The sequence below is a fragment of the Bos indicus x Bos taurus genome, chromosome 4 (genome assembly GCF_003369695.1).
Source record: "Bos indicus x Bos taurus breed Angus x Brahman F1 hybrid chromosome 4, Bos_hybrid_MaternalHap_v2.0, whole genome shotgun sequence".
In the NCBI taxonomy this organism is placed as follows: domain Eukaryota; kingdom Metazoa; phylum Chordata; class Mammalia; order Artiodactyla; family Bovidae; genus Bos; species Bos indicus x Bos taurus.
This window is the reverse complement of record NC_040079.1, coordinates 54,114,851-54,136,880: the sequence shown is the minus strand read 5'-3', so window position 1 is coordinate 54,136,880 and position 22,030 is coordinate 54,114,851. Positions and strand designations below refer to the sequence as shown.

The 22,030-nt window shown below is 47.8% G+C and overlaps 1 protein-coding gene across 6 annotated transcripts in view; it reads right to left on the bottom strand.

Moving 5' to 3' along the window:
* MINDY4 (MINDY lysine 48 deubiquitinase 4) overlaps positions 1 to 22,030 on the bottom strand; it is a 145,571-nt gene that overhangs the window by 118,549 nt on the left and 4,992 nt on the right. Inside the window, exons 1-2 of one of the 6 annotated variants that reach the window (XM_027539456.1) lie at positions 5,768 to 5,942; positions 704 to 742 (exon numbers count right to left, since the gene is read on the bottom strand). The exons of 2 other annotated variants lie outside the window; for them this stretch is intronic. In XM_027539456.1, the coding sequence (XP_027395257.1) occupies positions 704 to 742; positions 5,768 to 5,830 (102 nt within the window). In that variant the 5' untranslated portion in view covers positions 5,831 to 5,942. Of the gene's footprint in view, positions 1 to 703; positions 743 to 5,767; positions 5,943 to 21,249; positions 21,482 to 22,030 lie in introns of those variants that run through there. 3 more of the 6 variants (XM_027539459.1, XM_027539462.1, XM_027539457.1) reach the window with 3 other exon arrangements.

Sequence of the window (22,030 nt, the reverse complement as noted above, 5' to 3'; positions counted from 1 at the left end):
GTAACTGTCTCGCTGCCCACCACTGGCTCAGGAGCGCAGGGTTTGGCTTAGATTTGGGGCCACGGGATATGAAGCTTTAAAAATAAACAGGAGGAAATACATAAGCAAAAGGCCAACAGTCATTCCCTTCTTTTTGCAGATGGGGCGCCAGCGTTGATTTGTCCAGCGTAACAGAGTGGACTCACATAGCTGGAGATCTGACCATCCTGGACTGTGAGGAGATGACACCAGGAGCCAGACTCACAGGAAGCACGTGGTGACTCAAAGGACATGTCTGCTGTGTCCCAGCGCAGCTGCTTTCCATCCTCCAGCCCTGAACTCCCAAAAGGCCCAGCCCTTGGGGCCCCTTAAGAGTCTGGCTCCTTCTTTTGAAAACAACCACAGCAGCTGCAGCCTGCCCACCTCCCCAGACAGTGATGATCACTGAAAGGCAGAAGAATGGGAGATGCCTCACACGCAGATCAGCCTGGCGCTAAGGGAGCCCCTTGCTCTTGATGGATCCAGACCTCAGTGTGAGCCAGGCTTCAGAGGCTCCCCCAGGCTTTGTGTTCAGAATTTTGCAGAGGCTCTCAGTGCTGGGAAAACAAGAAAAAAACTGCTACCTGCCATGAGCTGGGCCAAGAAGAATTTGTGAAATGACATATGCATGCCACCTTGAATCAAAGAGAATAAAAAGGAAGTTTCTAGTCAGCTATTTACTGACCATCATCCATGTGCTCACTCCTGTTTTCCAGTTTCCGATCTGTGAAATGAAAGGAACAAGCCACTAGTCCACCAGTTTGTCTGCTAGAGGCAGAGGAGTGAAAAGACCAAAGTCCTGACCCTCATAGAGCTCACCCAAATGACAAGTACAAAGGCCCTGTGGCAGCTACAAGGAGGCCAGTATAGCTAGAGCCATAAAACTAGGGGAAAGTGACAGGAAATAAAGTCAGAGAGGTTGCCCAGAGCTTGCTAAGCAAAGGCCTTGTTGGCTTTTGTGAAATGGGAAGCCTACTGGAGGACTGGGGAAAAAGGAGCATTCTGAACTAACATATTTATTTGCAAAGGACTGCTTGGCTTCTAGGTTGAGGACAGACTATATGGGACAGGGGATTAAGCATTAAGACTAGGAAGCTATAGAACAATTCACACGAAAGATGGAGGTGACTTGGACCAGGGTAGTTGTAGCAGAAGTGTAAATAGTAGTTACATTCTTTATGTGCTCTGATGGTAAAGCCCACAAGTGTACAGATGGACTGCATGCAAGCTGCACAAGAAGGAAAGAGCCAGGGATAGTTCTAAAGGCTTTGGCCCAGCCAACCATACAGTTAGTGATGCTACTTACTGAAGTGGGGAAAATTGCAGGAGGTAGAAAGAATCAGGAATTGAGTTTTGAATGTGTGAAGTTGAGATGTTTATTGGATATCTAAGTGGAAATGTAAACTAGGCAGTTGGAAAGAATGTAAGAGTTCAAGGAGAGGTCTTGGCTAGAGACAGACATTTGGAAACTGTCAGCATGTCGACAGTAATGGAACCCACAACAGTGGTGGAAGTGGCTGAAAAAATGAGAAGAGAAGAGAGTCAGAGACTAAGTCTTTAAATCCACTGGCACGCACATGGCTTCCCTGGGGGCTCAGACAGTAAAGAATCTGCCTGCAATGAGGGAACCCCAGTTCAATTCCAGGGTTGGGAAGATTTGCTGGAGAAGGGATAGGCTACCCACTCCAGTATTCTTGGGCTTCCCTTGTGGCTCAGCTGAAGAATCTGCCTGCAATGAGGGAGCCCTGGGTTTGATCCCTGGGTTGGGAAGATCCCCTGGAGAAGGGATAGGCTACACACTCCAGTGCTCTGGCCTGGAGAGTTCCATGGACAGAGAAGCCTGGCAGGCTACAATCCATGGGGCTGCAAAGACTCGGTCACAACTGAGCAACTTTCACATGCACAGCTCCGGAAGCCACAGGGAACTTGCCAAGAACCCAAGAAAGAGTGACCAGAGAGGTACAGAAGGAAAAGCAAAAGGGAGGTGACCTCCAGAAGCCAAGGAGAATGAGTTTTCCAAGAAGGGCATAACCAACTGAGTTCAACACGATTGTTAGATCAGTAAATGTAAAGACTAAAAATAAGAAGTCACTGATGAACCTGACAAGAGCTGTCTCCATGGATTGATGGGGACAAAAGCCTGATTAAAGTTTGAGAAAACAGGGAGCAGAATTAGAATCAGGGCACACATAGTCCTTTCATACAGTTTTGCTATAAAAGGGAGAAGAAAAATAGACTAGTAGCTGGAAGGGCTTGGGGGTCAAGATGGGATGTGTAGAAGCATGTTTACATGTTGATAGGATCCACCCAGTAGAGAAGGCAAAAATGTATGATTCGATAGAGAGAGAGGATGGTAACTGCACCAGTGTCCTGGAGCACACAGAGAGGACAGGCACACAGCGGGGGCTTGGCCTTACCCAGAGGATGGAGAACTCATTCCTAAGAGCAGGAGGGAGAATGGGGCAGATGGTTCAGGCCCAAGAGGGTTAGTTACTGTAGTGGTCCGGCATGATGGAGTTTTCTCATGAATGCTTCTATTTTCTCAGTGAAATTAAGAGGGGGAAGGGGCTCTGGAGTTTGAGGAGAGAGATGTGTGAAATGTCCATCTAAGATTGGAGACTGGAGAAGGCAATGGCAACCCACTCCAGTATTCTTGCCTGGGAAATCCCATGGACAGAGGAGCCTGGCGGGCTACAGTCCATGGGGTCACAAAGAGTCAGAAACAATTGAGTGACTAAGAACAAGACTGGAGAAGTATAACCAGGTGGGCAGGCATCTCTGAGACATCACAGGAGTGAGAGACCATGAATTGATCGTGAAACCGTCAACATAACGGTGTGTTTTTCCCCAGCCTCATTCAGCTGAGCAGTGCAAGCAAGCAGTAGGCCAAATATAAAGAAGGGAGAGACAGACAAGGGAGCTGAGCAGGGTGTTGAGGGGTGATGTGTGGGTAAGACGTGGGGAGAGGCCACAGGAGGGCTGAGGGACCATGAAAAGTTGGCAAGAACAGTGGAATGGAGATGGGAGTGAGGCTGAAGAATAGTTTATATTGGGCTGCTGATGGGAATGAGCTGGAAGTGAGGATGATGGGATGCTTGGAACTGAGATTATGGAAACGACAGGCTTAGGGCATGACCACTTGCAAGAGGTGGTGGAGGCAGGCTAGGACACGTGCTTGCAGGAGAGTGCAGCTGGGGCACGAGCTTGGTGGATGCCGCCATTGCCAGGAGACTGTCTTGATTCTCCCTGTGGAGGGATCACACTTGGAGGAGGCCAGCATACCTGGGCATGATGTAGGATGGAGGGTAAAGAAAGCAGCAGTAGAAGGTGAGGTTCAAAGGGGAGCTGGCAGCCAGGTTGTAGGGAGCCTGGTAGGCCTGGGCAAGGCCTTTCCTGGGATTTATTCTAATTGCAAAAGAAACATACCGGGGGTTTTGGGCAGAGGAGTGGCATGATCTGATCCGCTCACCCCAGGCAAGTTTATTCACCTCCCAGTCTGATCATAGTCTTTTGTGAAAGGGAATAATTATACGTGTGTTTCAGCACTGTTATGAGGGTTTGAGAAAATAAACAGGCACCTGGAAGGTACCTCACATCAGGATGGGAACTCTCTTGGTTAGGTAGGTAGGTACCTGCTTTGCACCAAGCCACAAGGAGAGTCCACAGTCTCCACCCCAGAGCAGAAAGCGGCCGATCTGGGCTGCAGTCCCAGCTCTCCATGCCTTTCTGAGTGACTGTGGGTAACAGACTCCTTTCTCCTCTTGGGGTTTAGTGTCTCCCGACGAAAAGTTGAAAGAGAGGAAGCCAGGTGAACCAGATAACTGCAAAGGCTCTGCCCAGTTCAGTGTCAGCAATGTGAACCTGTCTAGTGAGTGAGACAGGCAGATGCATAAACTATAACATGAGGGCCCATGAGCAGACCTCAGACAAATGAGCCAGTTATTCCAGCCACAGGTACCTGAGACCTCTTGAAGGAGATGGGACTTGGGAAGGAACAGGGGAAAGCATGTGAGAGAAGCTGGAAATGAAACTGGGCTGGTAAGCTGGGGTCAGGCTACAGGGGAGCCTCGAACAGCAGCTGACAATTTTGGATTTCGTTTGTACTCAAGAGAGGATAGGCATAGGGAAGACATTCAGGGAGTTCTGCTCGGTAGCCCAGACTTAAATGATGGCAGTGGTCATCCTCACAGGGTGTATCATTGATACCCTGTGTGTAGCCAGGACTAGGTGATGGTGGGTCAATTAGTCATAAAAACAGAGCAGATACAGTTGAGGCCACGTTGCATTTTAAATAAAAATATATTTTCGAAAAGCAAAGAAAGACACTTTCAAAACAGGGGCACATCAGAGATGTTGAATGCCTACTATGTGCCAGATACAGTGGCTGGAACCTGCCTGTAGATCATTATTAATCGTCACTATAAATCTGCCATGCTGCTGCTAAGTTGCTTCAGTCGTGTCCAACTCTGTGCGACCCCATAGACGGCAGCCCACCAGGCTCCCCCGTCCCTGGGATTCTCTAGGCAAGAACACTGGAGTGGGGTGCCATCGCCTTCTCTGATAAATCTGCCATGGGCAGGTCTTATTATTCCTCTTCTGTTGTTGTTTAATCGCTAAGTTTTGTCAGATTCTTTGCGACCCCATGGACTGTAGCCTGCCAGGCTCCTCTGTCCAAGGGATTTCCCAGGCAAGAATCCTGGAGTGGGTTGCCATTTCCTTCTCCAGGAGATCTTGTGTAAGAGCAATGGGTACTCTCCCTACACTCCTACTATACATGGTGTAACTCCCAGCAACCTCTTCCCCAGCCCGCCTTCACCTCCACTGTCAGGACAGGTGACAGCCAAGGACCGCCCCAACTTCTGAGTTCCCCGAAAACTCTCCTGGTACAAGATAATGTGCTCTGCTGTGTTTAGTAGCTCAGTCGTGTTGGACTCTTTGCCACCCCATGGACTGCCACCCACCAGGCTCCTCTGTCCATGGGAGTCTCCAAGCAAGAATACTGGAATGGGTTGCCATGACCTCCTCCAGGGGATCTTCCCAACCCAGGGATCGAATCCAGGTCTCCCGCATTGCAGGCGGATTCTTTACCATCTGAGCTATCAAGGAAGCCCAAGAATACAGGAGTGGGTAGCCTATCCCTTCTCCAGGGTATCTTCCCGACCCAGGAATCGAACGGGGGTCTCCTGTATTGCAGGTGGATTCTTCACCAGCTGAGCCACCAGGGAAGATACAGCCACCGGTACAAGATAACAGGAGAACTTAAAACGACCTCGATTGAACCTTCCCACTGATGAACAGGACTAAAGGGTTTGACTGGCAAGAACTTTTTTTAGCCCTCTGGGTTCCCTTTGGGAGGAAGTTCTTGCCTAGTGGGATGTAAGTCTGATTACATCAGAGTTGGGCACCCATGCCGGCCTGCTGGGCTCCCAGAGCCTCGGGAACTTTAAGAAAATGAGTGGGGCGCAGGCCCGGTGTTCGCGAGCCGGGAAGGGAGAGATACCTCTAAGGGCGGCCGCTATCCTGTCCCTGCTTACGGGAAGTGAGCGGACACAGAAAGGGCTCCTGGGAAATGTAGTTCCCAAAGTCCGGGGAAAGGGGCTCTCACATCAGTCATCTCTAGGGCAGGCAGCGGGCAGGGAAAGGGTTCCCTCCCAAAAGGTCTCCAGGGCCGGAGAGTCTCCAGACTGCTCCCCTCACCCACCCCCACAATCAAGCAACTTCCCATAACTATAAGGGTGGCGCCACGTACCTTCCTGCTGAGGAACTCCCTAATCAGGGAGGCCGCCACCTCCTCCACGAAGAGGGTGTCCATGCTCCGCTTTAGCCACGAGGCCGCAGCGCCGAAGACTCAGACCCCCGGTCCGTTGCGGCCAGTATGGCCGCGTTGCCGTGGTGACGGTGTCAGCAGGGCCCGGGAACTCCGCCCCTCCCCTGGGAGTGAGCGGGTTGGGAAGACGGGAGGAAAGGGGAGGAGCATCCTTTAAACTTGCTCTGAGAGCGGGAAGCAGAAACCAGAAGGCACAAATCCCATGCATCCCAGGGACCGGGCCAGGGGCTCCCGACTTGTGCGTCCTGGCACTGGCCTTGTCCCTCTGGGTTTCCTGGATCAAGTTACTGTTCCAGTCTGAGTCCCCATCTCTCAAGGTGTGAATGGGGGAGAGTGCCTGCCTCCTGATTCCTAAAGGAGTAAACCCACAGTGAAGTGGCCCCTAGAGATCTAGCCCCAGCACCTCCGCCTTCTCCTGGGTTCCCACAGGCTGCCTGACCTCAGCTGGCCCGGGCTGCAGGGAAAAGGAGGCCCAGGGCTTTCTGCTGACTTGGTGCTGAACTTAAAGGATGAGTCCCTGGCCTCCTTGGTGCCTGCTTTCCCATAAGGACACTGCCAGTTACTAAGCAGCAAGAATTTACATACATCATCACATGTTTAATCCTGCAGCCTCCAGTCCAGGTGGTTACTATTGGCCTATGCTTTAAAAACAAGACACTGAGATTCAGAGAGGTTAAGACTATGCGAAGAGTTGACTCATTGGAAAAGACTCTGATGCTGGGAGGGATTGGGGGCAGGAGGAGAAGGGGACAACAGAGGATGAGATGGCTGGATGGGATCACTGACTCGATGGACGTGAGTCTGGGTGAACTCTGGGAGTTGGTGATGGACAGGGAGGCCTGGCATGCTGCGATTCATGGGGTCGCAAAGAGTCGGACACGACTGAGCGACTGAACTGAACTGAACTGAAAGGTCACAGGCTTCCCTGGTGGCTCAGTGGTGAAGAACCCGCCTGCCAATGCAGGAGATGTGGGTCAATCCCTGGATCGGGAAGATTCCCCGGAAAAAGAAATGGCAACCCACTCTAGTATTCTCACCTGGAAAATCCCGTGGACAGAGGAGCCTGGAGGGCTCCAATACATGGGGTCCCCAAAAGAGACAGACATGACTTAGCAACTGAATAATAACAACAATATTTCAGCAAAAAACGGAAGAAAGGATAAAAGCCACACAGATGCTCAGCGCAGAGCTCTCCAGGTAGAAGCAGCAGCAAGTGTAAATGTCCTGAGAGCGCATCAAGCCTGAGTGCTTGTGAAACAGGGAGGCCAGGAGGGAATGGGGCAGCAGGATCCATGATGAAAGCCTGTGATTTCAGAAGGACTTGGGCTTTTACTCTGAATTGGGGTTTGCTTGGTTTCTTTTTTTTTTTTAATTATTTATTTATTGATGGCTGCACCGGATCTTGGTTGCTGTGCTGGGCTTTCTCTATCGTGGCAATCAGGGGCTACTTTTCCTTGTGGTGCGTGAGTTTCTCATTGCAGTGGCTTCCCTCGTTGCTTCGGTAGTTGCAGCAGGCCGGCTCAATGGTTGTGGTGCCTGGGCTTATGCTGTGCCACATGCAGGATCTTCCTGGACCAGGGAGCAAACCCCTGTGCCCTGCATTGGCAGACAGATTCCTAACCTCTGGACTAGCAGGAAAGACTCCTAAATTGGGTTTTGAGCAGGCTTTAACAGGATCTCTCTGGCTTTAATGTTGAGAATGAACTGTAGAGGGGTCAGTGGGGAAACAGAGAGATGAGTTAGGAGGCAATTACAACAATCAGTAATACAGGTAAATTTTAGGCTAGACATATTGGTGTGTGTGTGTGTATTATATTTTCCCGACTGTGGTACTTTTTTTTTTAAACACATCGAAATGGAATGGTTAAGCAAGAGAAGCCCAGGAACACATTCTTTTTCCAGACACGTAGCTGGATCCTAGGGATACAATTACCTTGAGATAACTTTGCAAGTCATACTCAATCACTCAGTCTTATCTGACTCTTTGTGACCCCATAGACTGTAGCCCTCCAGGCTCCTCTGTCCATGGAATTTTCCAGGCAAGAATACTGGAGTGAGTTGCCATTTCCTGCTCCAGGGGCTTTTCCTGACCAAGGGGTTGAACCTGTGTCTCCTGCATTGGTAGGTGGATTCTTTACCACCAAGCCTCGTGAAATAACTTTAAGATGCCACATAAAAGGGGATAATCAGTAGGGGAAGGGTGAAGGGTGCCCTGCCAGCAATCTGGGGGAGGGAGTAGATTGCATCATATATCCCATTTCTTACAACTGATTCCAGCCAGTCATCCTGACTTTTTCACATTGTGCTCTTGTCAGTTGGAGAATCCCACAAAGCACTGTAAGAGAGTTTAGCTCTCCTGCCAGAATGTGAGTGGTGTTTGAGGTCCTCAAAAATGACTCCTTATAATGAATATCATCAAAATAAACACCTAATCATTTATACTCAGTTGCTAAGTCATGTCTGACTTTTTGCAACCCCATGGGCTGCAGCCCACCAGGCTCCTCTGTCCATGGGATTTTCCAAGCAAGAATACTGGAGTGATTGCTATTTCCTCTTCCAGAGAAATCATTATAAATACCAATAATAATCATTTTTAATGCTTTTCCAAGTTCCATAAATGGGGATCCACTCCTGGAGCCAATAAATAAACAAGAGCTATAGAGCATGCACTCACAATCTCTCCATGCCACTTGCTAGCCTAAAACCAGCCATAGCAAAGACGAGCATTGCCTCACTAGTGATTAGAAGTCATATTATTTGCCTACGCAGAAATTCAGTGAACTACTCAGTGGGCTTAACAATAGAATAGTGAGTGAAAAAGTTAACCCTCAAAAGATTACATACAACAGATCTCTGTGTAAACTTAAAACAAAGTAAGCCAAAAAATCATAAAATTTGTAAGAAACATGACTTCAGCATTGCATTTAAAAAATAAAAGTAAAGAGTAAAGACTGTATTATTCAGAACAGCAGTTGCCTTGGGAGTGGGAGGCAAGGTCACAAGGTTATACTTAAGTATAAGTATGACGGTAAGTATAAGTAATTGCCAGTGTTCTGGGAGTCATAGGGATATTGGTTTCAGAAGCGCTTGCCATGATACTTCTATTAATTCGTTAGTTAATAAAAGATGGCCTTGCAGGGACCAATGATGAGAGGATGTCATGAACCAAGACATATTAATAATTAATATGCCTCTAATTAATTCTATGCCTCTGAGATGCAGAAAAGGAAGTAGAGGAGGAAAGGGGAGCAGAGGGAAATTCAATGGACTTTTCATTGGAGGGACAAGTCAGATGTCTTATAACACAGAAAGTGTTCTGCAGGCACATGTGTACATATGTGCGGCGGTGGCTCTATTCATCTGAGAGTCCATGAGCTCCTGTGTCTGTATGAGTCAACCAAAGGAGTTTAAAGGGTCCCTGACTCTGCCTGGTGCCCTGCTGTGCTCTGACAACAGAGTCCAGCAGCTGTGGAGAGGGCCTTGGAACAGGGAGGCAGGACTGCTGCACTGGTTTGTGAGAATTAAAGGTTATGTGATGCCTCCTCCAGGATACTCCAGAGAGGGGGCTGATGAATGGATCCCCTTCCAACTTAGGGGCAATGGCACCCCACTCCAGTATTCTTGCCTGGAAAATCCCATGGACAGAGGAGCCTGGTAGGCTGCAGTCCATGGGGTGGCTAAGAGTCGGACACGACTGAGCAACTTCACTTTCACTTTTCACTCTCATGCATTGGAGAAGGAAATGGCAACCCACTCCAGTGTTCTTGCCTGGAGAATCCCAGGGATCGGGGAGCCTGGTGGGCTACCGCCTGTGGGATCGCACAGAGTCGGACACAACTGAAGAGACTTAGCAGCAGCAGTAGCAGCAACAGGCATGGTAAGGCAGGGCATTTCCCTGGATCAGAAGGTTCCAGAAAACGGAAGCACACATTGTCCCCATGACCATGTCCTCCCCAGAGACCTGCTTTCCAGGCTCAGGGAGGTGGGAGTAAGGGTCTGACCAGGTGAAGCTTGTTGGAACCAGCTGGGTTGGAAGAACATTGTGAGAGTCCTTTAATGACATAACCCTCAGTCTTTCCTAACTGTCCTGACCACCACTCCCAGAAGTCAGAGCTAGCCCAAGCCACTGTCCTTGGCAACATGAAGGAAAAGTTTATCCAAACACTCTCCACATGGCCCTGTCTCACTGGCCACCTCCTAATCTCTATCCACAAGTCTACCAACATGAGACCACAGAGGGAGGGAAGAACTGGGCTCCAGATACCTGGCCTGATGAAATGGGGCTGCCACAGCCCCAATGAGGCTCTCAGGCTTTCATGCTCACAGCATCCCAGACCCTCTTACTCTCAGAAGTGATGGGGTCCAGCCAGCTGTGCAAGTATGTGCAGTAAGGCCACTCAGGCAGGCCTGTGTAGTGGACCATCCAGGCAGAGAGTGAGGGGTAAGCAGAGGCATCCAGTGAAATTTTGACAATGTGGCTACCTTAGCCAAGAAGTATGTACAATTCTCTTCCACATCTGTGATGGTTAATTTCACTTGCTGACTTGGCTAGGCCATGGTACCCAGATATTTGGTCAAACATCAGTCTAGATGTGTCTGTGAAGGTATTTTTTTAGATAAGATCACCATTTAAATCAGTTGACTTTGAGATGCTAACGGACAACTCATTGGAAAAGTCCCTGATGCTGGGAAAGATTGAGGGCAGAAGCAGAAGAGGGCATCAGAGGATGAAATGGCTGGATGGCGTCACCAACGCAATGAACATGAACTTGGGCAAACTCCGGGAGATGTTGAGGGACAGGGAAGCCTGGCATGCTGCAACCCATGGGGTCGCAAAGAGTCAGACATGACTGGGCGACTGAACAACAGCAAAGCGTATTACTCTCCTTAATGGGGTGGGACTCATTCAATCCACTGAAGGCCTTAAGAGGAAAAGATAGAGGCCACCCAGGGAAGATGGCATTCTGTCTTCAAACTGCCTTTGTCTCAAGCTGTAACATTGACTCCTCCCAGGGTCTCCAAACTGCCAGCCTGCCCTGCAGGCTTATCTCTCTTATTTCTCTCTTTCATTTGTATATGTTCTACTAGTTCTGTTTCTCCAGACAACTCTCACTAAGCATCCCCCCTCAACCCACCTTGCTGCATACCCACTCTGCAATAGTCCTGAGAAATTCTTGAGCAAAGCTCCTTAGACACTGCCCAGATATAAAAGATGCCTTCTCTGGAGAAAACCTCAGTCTTCCACAGTCACTCCATATTCTGGTGCTTTCACCATCAAGTGCAGATCCCAGACCCTCAGACACAGCTGCCAGTGCCAACTAGTGAATAGTTCCTGATTGAAACAAGATGATGTCATCCTTTGGAAATCACAATGTAATATCCTCTTAAAAAGCATTCTACATGAAAATGCTGGTCCAGGTAAGCCAATGGAAACCTTTCTCAAAGCACAGTGACAAAATCCACTGATTGCCCCCAGAATCCATTCTTTCCTTCATTTGCAATAATGTATTTGGAGGTGAGCAAGTGGCTTCCCATTCAGACTACATTTTCCAGCTTTTCTTGCGGTTGGACATGGCCATGGGACTAAGTGGTCACCAAGGAAAGAGAGTGAGAGGGCCAGCACTTTAAGATCAGGCCCTACCTTTTCCATACTCTTATCTCTCCAGTAAGCCTGAGCACAGCTGCACCTATGGGTGTGTGCTGTGACCATAAACACAAGTCGGCACCCTAGGGCAGTGATTCTCAAACTGTGGTCACCAAAACACCAGTATCACCTGAGAACTTGCTAGATATGCAGATTTCCAGTCCTTAGCTTTGGATCTACTGAAGTTCTGAGGCTGGTGCCAGCAATTGGTACGAAACCATATCTCTATGTAATTCTGGTGCTCACCTCCATTTGAGCATGCTTCCCTCGGGGCTAGCAGAAATAAGATGCCAGCCTTCCCTGAATGACTGCGTGGAACAGAGTCACCTGGTGGCCTGGAATTCAGAAGTTTACAAATAAGAGAACTAAACTTCAGTGTGATTTGGGCTTTGTTTATTTATTTATTTGTTTGTTTTTATTTTTGAAAGTGGGGATGGACCTGTCTCTTGTTACAGCAGCTTATCTTTTCAACCTAAATAATAAAAACCATTAAGGCTATACCACCCTGAACATGCCTGATCTTGTCTAAATAATACAAATGATCCCCATGGGGGATCATCCATACCAACCTGCTGCAAACTGGGAATGGGTGTGCTGAGATCACCACCTCCTCAGGCCCCCTGGAAGCTGGAAGCCTACCTGGCCAGAGACTACAGCCTGGATAGCCATGACCAGCCTTCTCCACTTACTCCAATACACATGGTCATTTTTGTATGAGCCCTAACTTGAACACTGCCCAGGGGACACCTCCTGCTCTGCACAATATTCCATCTTCTGCTTCTTTGCTCTCCCCTATCCTGGTTTTCTGACCTCTTAGTACACAGCAAGGCCTGGGTCTCTGGCTCCTGTGGCCTGATTTGGGCACCTTGCTCCAGGTTGGCTGTCTGAACATTTCAACAGTGTGCTTCTAAGCTGATGGTCATCAGGATTTTCCCTTCCACTCCAGTCTCCCTAAAGACAGGGTGATCCCTTCTCAGTTTTAAGGTGGTACTTGGGGGTTGTTGGAGGATTTCTTTTCTCCCAGGTTTCTCTGCCCAAGTCTTCTGCTCCAAAGGAGGCTGTTTGGAGCACGTGGCTCTCCATGCCTCCCCAGGTCAACTCAGGCTCAGGGTGGTTGCTTCAGGGACCACCTTGTGAGCTGGCAGGCAACGTGATGGGTCTCAGGTAAATTCAGTTCAGTGGCTCCGTCATGTCCGACCCTTTACGACTCTATGGACTGCAACATACTAGGCATCACTGTCCATCACCAACTCCCAGAGTTTACTCAAACTCATGTCCACTGAGTCAGTGATGCCATCCAACTATCTCATCCTCTGTCAGCCCCTTCTCCTTCTGCCTTCAATCTTTCCCAGCATCAGGGTCTTTTTCAATGAGTCAGTTCTTTGCATCAGGTGGCCAAAGTATTGGAGTTTCAACTTCAGCATCAGTCCTTCCAATGAATATTCAAGATTGATTTCCCTTAGGATGGACTGGTTGGATATCCTTGCAGTCCAAGGAGCTCTCAAGAGTCTCCTCCAACACCACAATTCAAAAGCATCAACTCTTCGGCCCTCAGCTTTCTTTATAATCCAACTCTCACATCCATGCATGCTGCTGCTGCTGCTACTAAGTCGCTTCAGTCGTGTCCGACTCTGTGCGACCTCAGAGACGGCAGCCCACCAGGCTCCTCCATCCATGGGATTTTCCAGGCAAGAGTACTGGAGTGGGTTCCCATTGCCTTCTCTGTTCCATACATGACTACTGGAAAAACCATAGCTTTGACTAGATGGACCTTTGTTGGCAAAGTAATGTCTCTGCTTTTTATTATGCTGTCTAGGTTGGTCATAACTTTTCTTCCAAGGAGCAAGAATCTTTTAATTTCATGGCTTCAGTCACCATCTGCAGTGATTTTGGAGCCCAAAAAACTAAAGTCTGTCACTGTTTCCACTGTTTCCCCATCTATTTGCCATGAAGTGATGGGACCAGATGCCATGATCTTAGTTTTCTGAATGTTGAATTTTAAGCCAACATTTTCACTCTCCTCTTTCACTTTCATCAAGAGGCTCTTTAGTTCTTCTTCACTTTCTGCCATAAGGGTGGTGTCATCTGCGTATCTGAGATTATTGATATTTCTCCCCACAATCTTGATTCCAGCTTGGGCTTCATCCAGCCCAGTGTTTCTCATGATGGGTCTCAGGAACCAAAGCAAAAGAAGCAGCCAAGAGCCCTCAGTTCTTTGTGTTTACTCCTGTGCCTGATTATATTGGTTAGCATTAGGTTAATTCGAGAGGGACAAACAAGAGCAACTCAGTAAGGAAGTGCTCCAAGAATGATGGTGACGTGTCAGAGAACACACAGCCAGCTTAAAGGGACTCCTACTGGCCAAATCTGTGCATCAAAGGAATTGATAACAATAATATAGGTCATAACCTATGGAATAAAAGAAGAATCCATGAGTCCATATTTACAGTAGGAAACAAAGCAGAGAAAGAAAGAAGGAAAGCTCCTTTTACATTTGTATGTCAACTAATAAATGTATTGAATAGAAAAATGATAGAATTAACAAATCACCATTCGGCAACTAGCATAATAATAATTCACTCAGGCAAGAAAGAATCATTAATGGGAACTTCCCTAGCCATCCAGTGGTTAAGACTCTGAGCTTCCAATCCAGGGGGCACGGGTTCAATCCCTCATGCGGAACAAAGATCCTGCATGCCACTCAGCACAGCCAAAAAGAAAAAAATCATTAATGGGTGCTAAAACTAGTGGGTAAAATTTGGTGAGGAATGGGGTATTTTTTATAGTCTCAAAGTATCTGTCTGTAAGATATTTCTGTATTACCAAGGGGAAAATAGTCACTTTACAGTAAAGAAAGTTGACTGATCCAACATTAACCAAGCAGTAAAGCCAATCTACTGAAACCAGGTTACGTGGTGAAGAAAAGTGCAGCATTTTTTGCAGGGCACCAAGCAAGGGGTCAGTTCAGTTCAGTTGCTCAGTCGTGTCCGACTCTTTGCGACCCCATGGACTGCAGCTTGCCAGGCTTCCCTGTCCATCACAACTCCTGGAGTTTACCCAAACTCATGTCCATTGAGTCGGTGATGCCATCCAACCATGTCATCCTTTGTGGTCCCCTTCTCCTCCTGCCTTCAATCTTTCCCAGCATCAGGGTCTTTTCAAATGAGTCCAAGGCAGATGGTGCTCAAAACACTCAAATTCCCTAAAGAGTTTCAGGGGAGGGAGGGTGAAGAAGGAGTCCCAGAATATGTAAGTCAGCTTGTGCACAATTCTCAGGTTGGTTGATGGTGCGGTAACAGGACGGTGTTGCAGGAGTTAATATTATCAGTCTTTAGGGCCAGCAGGTCTGGGGGCTACATGTTCATGGTCATCAAGTAGCTAATTTCTTCCATTTGGTGGTGGTTTTAGCATCTGCAAAACAACTCACGAAATGAGTTGATATTCATCAGATGCTGTTATCTGGGTACTTCAAAGAAGAAATTAAGCAGAGGATATGGGAGAGTGATCTATGCCCGGAAGGCCCCATAGGGTCCTGCTTGGTTACAAGGGGAGTTGTCTTCTAATGAGTACCGAGTTTCAGTTTGTGAAGTTGAAAAAAGCATGTTATGAATGTAGATGCCGGTGATGATTGTACAATGTGAGTATACCTGATGCAACTCAAATGTGCACTTGAAACAGTTATAAATTTCATGTCATGTGTATTTTACCATAATTATAAAAAATAAATATTTTTTAAAGTGGCTGACACTTAATAAGAGCTATGAGGGTACTAGTTATTAACATTAGCATAAGATCTGTATATGTGTTATCTATCTCTCTCCTTCAGTGCAGGCACAGAAGGAGTTCGGTCTTGGTATAATGAGCACCTCATAAAGAGCAGGGTAGGGGCTAAACATGCACGATTCATGCAGAGCAACTCATAGAGGTGGATTAGAGGACAAGACAAGGAAGATTCCAAACAGAAACTGCCTCTAAGGAGAGGTGGCAAGGGATAAACCTCACCCGGGATGAGCCTGGTGAGTGCAACGTGAGACAGAGAATTCACAGAGCAGGGAGAGCCCAAGGAGAGTCGGGAGCCCCTTTCTCCTCAGGGCTTGAGCAGGGGTACCTGCAGCCATCATATGGTATACACCCCCTCTGAGCTTTCCCCGTTAGTGTCTGAGAAGCAGCTGCCACATTAAGGACAGAGCATCTAGAAATGGGGTGGGAGAGACAGAGCCGATGAGCTTTAAGAGCAGGCTTTCATCCAATTCCCAGCAGATCCCACTGAGGAACATGTGAAAGGGGCTGAGGCATGTACAGAGAGGGGTCTATTCAAATAGACACACATGTCGGAAAGAGCCAGGACTGCTGTTGCTGACCAAGCCTGTACTGGGAGAGACCCAAGGCCAAGAGGGGTTTCCATGCCCTTCCAAACCTGTGGGAACCCCTAGTGGAGTGGAAGATACACTGGACCAGGAGTCAGGAAACCCGATTCTCACTCCAACTCTGTCACCAGTTTGCCATGTGTCTCTGGGCAAGCCACTTACCCTCTCAGGACCCCCTCCCTGGCTGTACAGGAAAGAGATCGTACTAATTTCAAAGGGCTGTTCCAACACTTTATTTTTTTTAAACTTTCCGCTTATGTCCCTACTTTCTTTTGTGTGTGTGTGCGTTAATTTCTTTTTTATGTTCCAACTCTTATTTGGGGGAATAAAGCCCATAGTCAGTTTGTACCAAACATTTTACTTTTCAAAGCACTTTCACATCAATGATTTTCCGCTCCCAGAACTTCTTTGTAGATTATTAGATTAGGTCCCATTTCTCCAACTTCATCGAAAGGAAATATGAGACCCAGGGAAGGGAAAAGACTCACCTAAGTTCACCCAGCCAACAAATGGCAGAGTCAAGACCCGAATTTGCATCTCCTGACTCTTGTCTGGGTTGCTGTGTCCAGCTAAGCTGGTTTTACCTCACACAGAGGTGTAGTCTCCAGGGAAAAGGAGACTGAAGGGCACTCAGGGAGAGAACCAAGTCAGCCCGAAGGAAAGGACAACTTTCTCTAATCGGTCTGCCCAGAGGGACACCTTCTTTTCATAGTTCTTCCAGAGACAGAGGGAACATTTCTTCCCAATAAATCAGCCCAGATGATACCTTTCTACAATTTCTGTCTGTCTGTCTGTCTGCCTCTCTATGGGAGCACCTTTCCTTAATTTGCACAAAGGCCCTTATGTGTTAGCAGCAGCCCTGACTCCTGGGTTGTGCCTCTTTCCATTAGGGGCTGGAGTAATGCCAGATGGAATATAGAACACTTAGTTATATTTGAATTTCAGAGGGACAATTAAGACTTAGATAATATGTCCTATGCAATTTGGGGAATACAATTATCCTTTTAAAATGTATTTTGTTTATCTTAAATTTAACTAACTAAGCATCCTATACTTTTACTTGTTCAATCTGCCAGCCCTAGTCTGGAAGCCATGGTGTACTCATTCTGACTTGTACCAGCTCATGAGAGCCAATGGTTAATTTTCTGGGAATTTTGTGAGCCAGTTGTTCAGCCACTGGGAGCTTAAAATCAACCATGGTGGGAGTATTCACAGTATGGAATCTGTCAGTCACCACATATCAGCACTTTTCTTTTTTTTAGAGCTGACTGTGAAACATTTAGGAGGGTTTCCCAAGTGGTGCTAGTGGTAAAGAACCTGCCTGACAATGCTGGAGACAAAGAGACACAGGTTCCATCCCTGGGTTGAGAAGATCCCCTGGAGCAGGGCATGGCAACCCACTCCAGTATTCTTGCCTGGAGAATCCCGAGGACAGAGAAGCCTGGCAGACTATAGTCCATAGGGTCACAAAGAGTCAGACACGACTGAAGCAACTTAGCACACACACACACGTGAAACATTTACCAATATTCCATTGTCCAGAGGCTTCCTTGTCTTTAACACACAGCGTCAAGACTCTGAAGCCGTGTCCCTGGCTGCTGTACAGCTGCATGGGAGGCACACACCCAGGGCCCCCATGGACGGCAGCCTCACGGGGACCACTGGTACCAAAGCCACTTCCCACCCAGAGGGACTACCTGGCCATCTACTACCTTACCCTCCCTACTATGGCTTTGACTGCGACCTCTTGTCCATGGCTGAGAGGTTCAAATTTAACCTGGAGTTTCATTACAAGACCTCTGGCCAGTGAGCAGAGGGAGCCCTCCTTCCCCCTTCTCTGCAGCCCTTTGATCATCTCTCCACCAACTGGGATGCAGGATGGGGGAAGGTGTCTGGGTGGCTAGCTGAGGTGGAAACTTGGTCTTCTCTGGGGTTTCAGGGAGTGAGGGTTGAAGTGGGGAGCTGGTGGGGCCCTACCCCTCTCTTCGAGTAGATCTTATGCAAGAGGGGGTTCTGGAGCAGAGTGCTGGACAAGAAAGCAGGAAGTGTTCTGGGGAAGGTACAGCGCCTGTTCCCAAATACTCTCCGTCAGCTCCTAAGACTTTGGGGTGAGGCAAGGAAGGCCACCAAGTTTGCCAAGCCCAGCCCTACCTGATCCTCTCTGTCAAATACAGGTACTGTAGTGGAGTCGGGGTGTGGCTGTAACCAGGTTCTAGAAAAACCCTACATGGGGAGTCAGGAGTGCTGGGTAGGGTCTCGGTCCTGTCAGAGATTCACTGGCAGGACCCTCAGCCGCCAAGGGCCTCAGTCAAGCCATCTATAAGATGTTTCTCGGCATCTGCCTGCCTCTCAACCATAAGTATCCTCATCACGATGACACGGTGATTGGGCAGTGGCCTCTGGGCTCTCATGGCCATAACATCACTCTGCACACTTGATCAGGGAACAGTGGGGGGAATGTCCTGGTGAGGAGAGTGGGAGAAGGTTAAGAGGCCACTGGCCCTGGGGGAGCAGGAGGGTTAGGGAGGAAGAAATCAGAGAACAGTCTAGCCCTGCAGGTTGACAGATGGCCCCACGCCTGGCCCCACACAACCTGTTGGAAGTCACACTTCACTGCGGCTTCAGGCCTCCCTAAACTCAGCCCTGGGCCATCTTCCCAGGTCCTTTCCTTCTCAGCCCAGCCACTTGTCCCCATCTGCCTTCCCAGAGGAAGTCATCCAGGCAGAACCAAACATGCAGCGCAAGCTCCCAGTCAGCCTTGAACTTAAAGGCTTTGCTCCCAGGATGGGCTCTCTGAACACTCCAGCCAGAACCTTCTCCAGATCTAGGCCTGGGGCTCCTGTTCTTTGTCCAGGAGGGCAGAGGTTATGCTCTTGGCTGAAAGGTATTGGGACAATTGTTTAATATTTCTCAGAATCAGTTTCATAACCTAATTAGTCTAGTTAGTCAGGGCCCTCCAGAGAAGCAGAATCAACAGGCTGTGGTGTGTGTGTGTGTGTGTGTGTGTGTGTGTGTGTGTGTGTTAGCTGCTCAGTCGTGTTGGCTCTTTGCGACCCCATGGACTGTAGCCCACTAGGTTCCTTGGTCCATGGAATTCTCCAGGAAAGAATATTGGAGTGGGTAGCCACTCCCTTCTCCAGGGGATCTTCCCAACCCAGGGGTTGAACACAGGTCTCCTCATTGCAGGCAGATTCGTTACCATTTGAGCCACCATGGATGAAAATATTCATACAGAAAGATTTAAAGAGTTTGCTCACACAATTCTGGAGTATCATGGAGGCAGACAAGTCCAAAAACTGCAGGACAGACTAGCAGGTTGGAGAACCAGAAAGAGCCAATTCAACAGCCAGTTCAAGTCTGAGAACCATCTGCTGGCAAAATTCACTCTTGCTCAGGGGAGGTCAGTCCTTCAATTCAGGACTTCAGCTGGTTGGATGGGGCCCACCTACATTATGGAACACAGTCTGTTTTACTCAAAGTCCACCAATTTAAATGTTAATCTCATCCAAAAAACACTCTCCCAGAAACATGCAGAAAAGTGTTTGACTACAGATCTGAGCCCCAGGGCCCAGCTAAATTAACACACAAAAGCAACCATCCAAGTGCTCCAGGGGGAATAGCGAGGAGGAGCCATTGTCCGCCCTTGACCTAAGGCTGAGCTGTACAGACAGGGCCTCCTCAACTGCCAAAAGAAAAGATGCTGAAGAGTAGACACCCAGACCTCCCTTTCCTACCTCCCTTCAGTATCCAGCAAATTCCAGAGGGCAAGGGAGCCACTATTATAGTCCACATAAGTTAGTCTTCTGGGGTTCACAAGAGAATGGAGAAGGATGGAGAGTGAATAGTGAGAGATGTGTGGAAGATGCTCGGCTTAGCATCTATTGATATTTCTAAAGTGAACTGTGGACATCTGTGTACCCAGAACCCCAGCATTGGGACTTCGGCATCCAGGGTCTGCCCAGCTTGGGTGAAGAGAGACCACGCTTCCATTCACTGTGCTACAATGGATGTCCTGGATGGACAGACGAGGTGTACCCCAACTCGGGGCCTCCAGTGCCTCCTGCTGCCCAGTGGAATGGATCCAACCTCCCCCGCTCCACCGACATTGCAAAACTTCTACCCTCTGACCTCCACCAGCCCGCCCTCTCCATCCCAACTCACATTCTGAGTCTGGCCTAGCCAAGGGTCTTCACAGAGCTAGGGTGATCTGCTCAAAATCAAATCTTTTATGGATATGTTCTAAAAAAAGGTGTCTCCATGTCAGCAACACTGACATTTCAGGCCAGATAATTCATCTCCAACTGTGAAAAATCAAACATCTCCAGATATGGACAGATGACCCCAGGGCAGCAAAGTACACCCCCATCCCCCACCCCAGTAGAGATCCACTATCCTAAGGTTTGCCTTCATCAATTTGACAGCATTTTGTTCATGCCAGGGTTGTCTCAGACTCTTTTAAGAATATCTGCCTCATCTTAAACATCTTTCTATATAGTGACTTCTGAATAACTCAGAGAAATTTCCATTCAAGGGGACTTCTCCCTTAATTTAACACAGGAGAACATTTTCAAGGTAACTATCAAGAAAACAAATTGCTTAAGTGTCAACCAGATGAGAAAAAAATCAATCTCATTCTCCATATTAGGAAAGCTACCATCTCAGCATCCCGTTATCTTTTTTCCCACATGAGCCTGTGGGGTGAAGAAATAGTCCAGAGCTTGCATATGTAAACATACTTTTCTCTAGTGAATTGTCAGCAGCCACACAGAACCTCATCTCACACCAAACACCAAAATAATGGGTAAATATTTTTTTAAATAAGCAATCACAGAAGCTATCACAATCAGACAGCTTTAGAACTCTGAACAGGGAAGGATTTTCAAAGCTTAGGTAGAAACAAACCCAAAGGAAAAAATAAAATTTAACACATTTTATTAAAGAAAAAATAAATATTTGTCCTGAAACAGTTAAAAAGTAAAAAGCATTGTTTTTCTTAGAAACATAATTTGGCAAGTGTTTACCTAATTTATTTATACTAAAAGCTTTAAAGTGAAAGTGAAGTCGCTCAGTTGTGTCTGACTCTTTGCGACCCCATGGACTGTAGCCTATCTGGCTCCTCCATCCATGGGATTTTCCAGGCAAGAGTGCTGGAGTGGATTGCCATTTCCTTCTCCAGGGGATCTTCCCGACCCAGGAATCGAACCCGGGTCTCCCGCATTGCGGGCAGACAATTTACCATCTGAGCCACCAGGGAAGCTTTAAAGCATGGACCCATTCATCACATGTTTAGGAATCCAACCCAAAGCCTGACTCTAAAATACAGAAAAAACTGACTACATAGGGGTATTGATTACAAGGTTATTTATAATGATGAATGTCTGTAAGCCTCTTACCTGTCAACCACTTGAGGAGCAGGTAGCTCAAGTTAACTTGAACTTCTGTGTACTGTGTATTAGGCGGCACGGAAAATGGACATTTCTCGCACGTTTAAAGAGACATGGAGAAGCGATGCTGACCCCGTGCCAGGACCACCGAGCAGGCACGGGGGTCACACACGGTGACACGACAGTCCTGCCAAGCCACTGCCAGTTCACGTGTCTGCAGGCACATCGATAATAAGAACCGCTGGGGACAACATGATACACTCAGTTTCACCAATCACTGTGATCCTCCCAGATTTTATGTTAATTGAATTTGAGTATAAAATTCTTTTTTTTTTTTTTTTAATTTGAGTATAAAATTCTTTTCTCACAAATTGGAGAGAAGTCTAACTGTATTTTCTTCCAACGGGACAGGAAGCTGTGCTATCATCATCTATTACGTAATCCAACCTGTTCCCACTGAGTGGAAATAGCACAGAGTACAGGTTTAGTAATTGCAATAAATAAAATGAGAGGTTCTATTCTGTGGGAACTCCAAATACTGAAACATAAATGTTGATTCTGGGCAGTAGGACCCAGGGCTGTGCTGTTCACATCACGGGGGCCTCAGTATTACCTGGGATTATTAAGGCTGTAGAATCTCAAGAACCACAATCTGCATCTCCCGGGATCCCCGGGTGATTCCTGGGCACACTAGTTTGAGCAGCACAGCCAAGGGACCCTGCTAGACTGCATAGTGTGATGCTGCTAAGTCGCTTCAGTCGTGTCCGACTCCGTGCGACCCCATAGACGG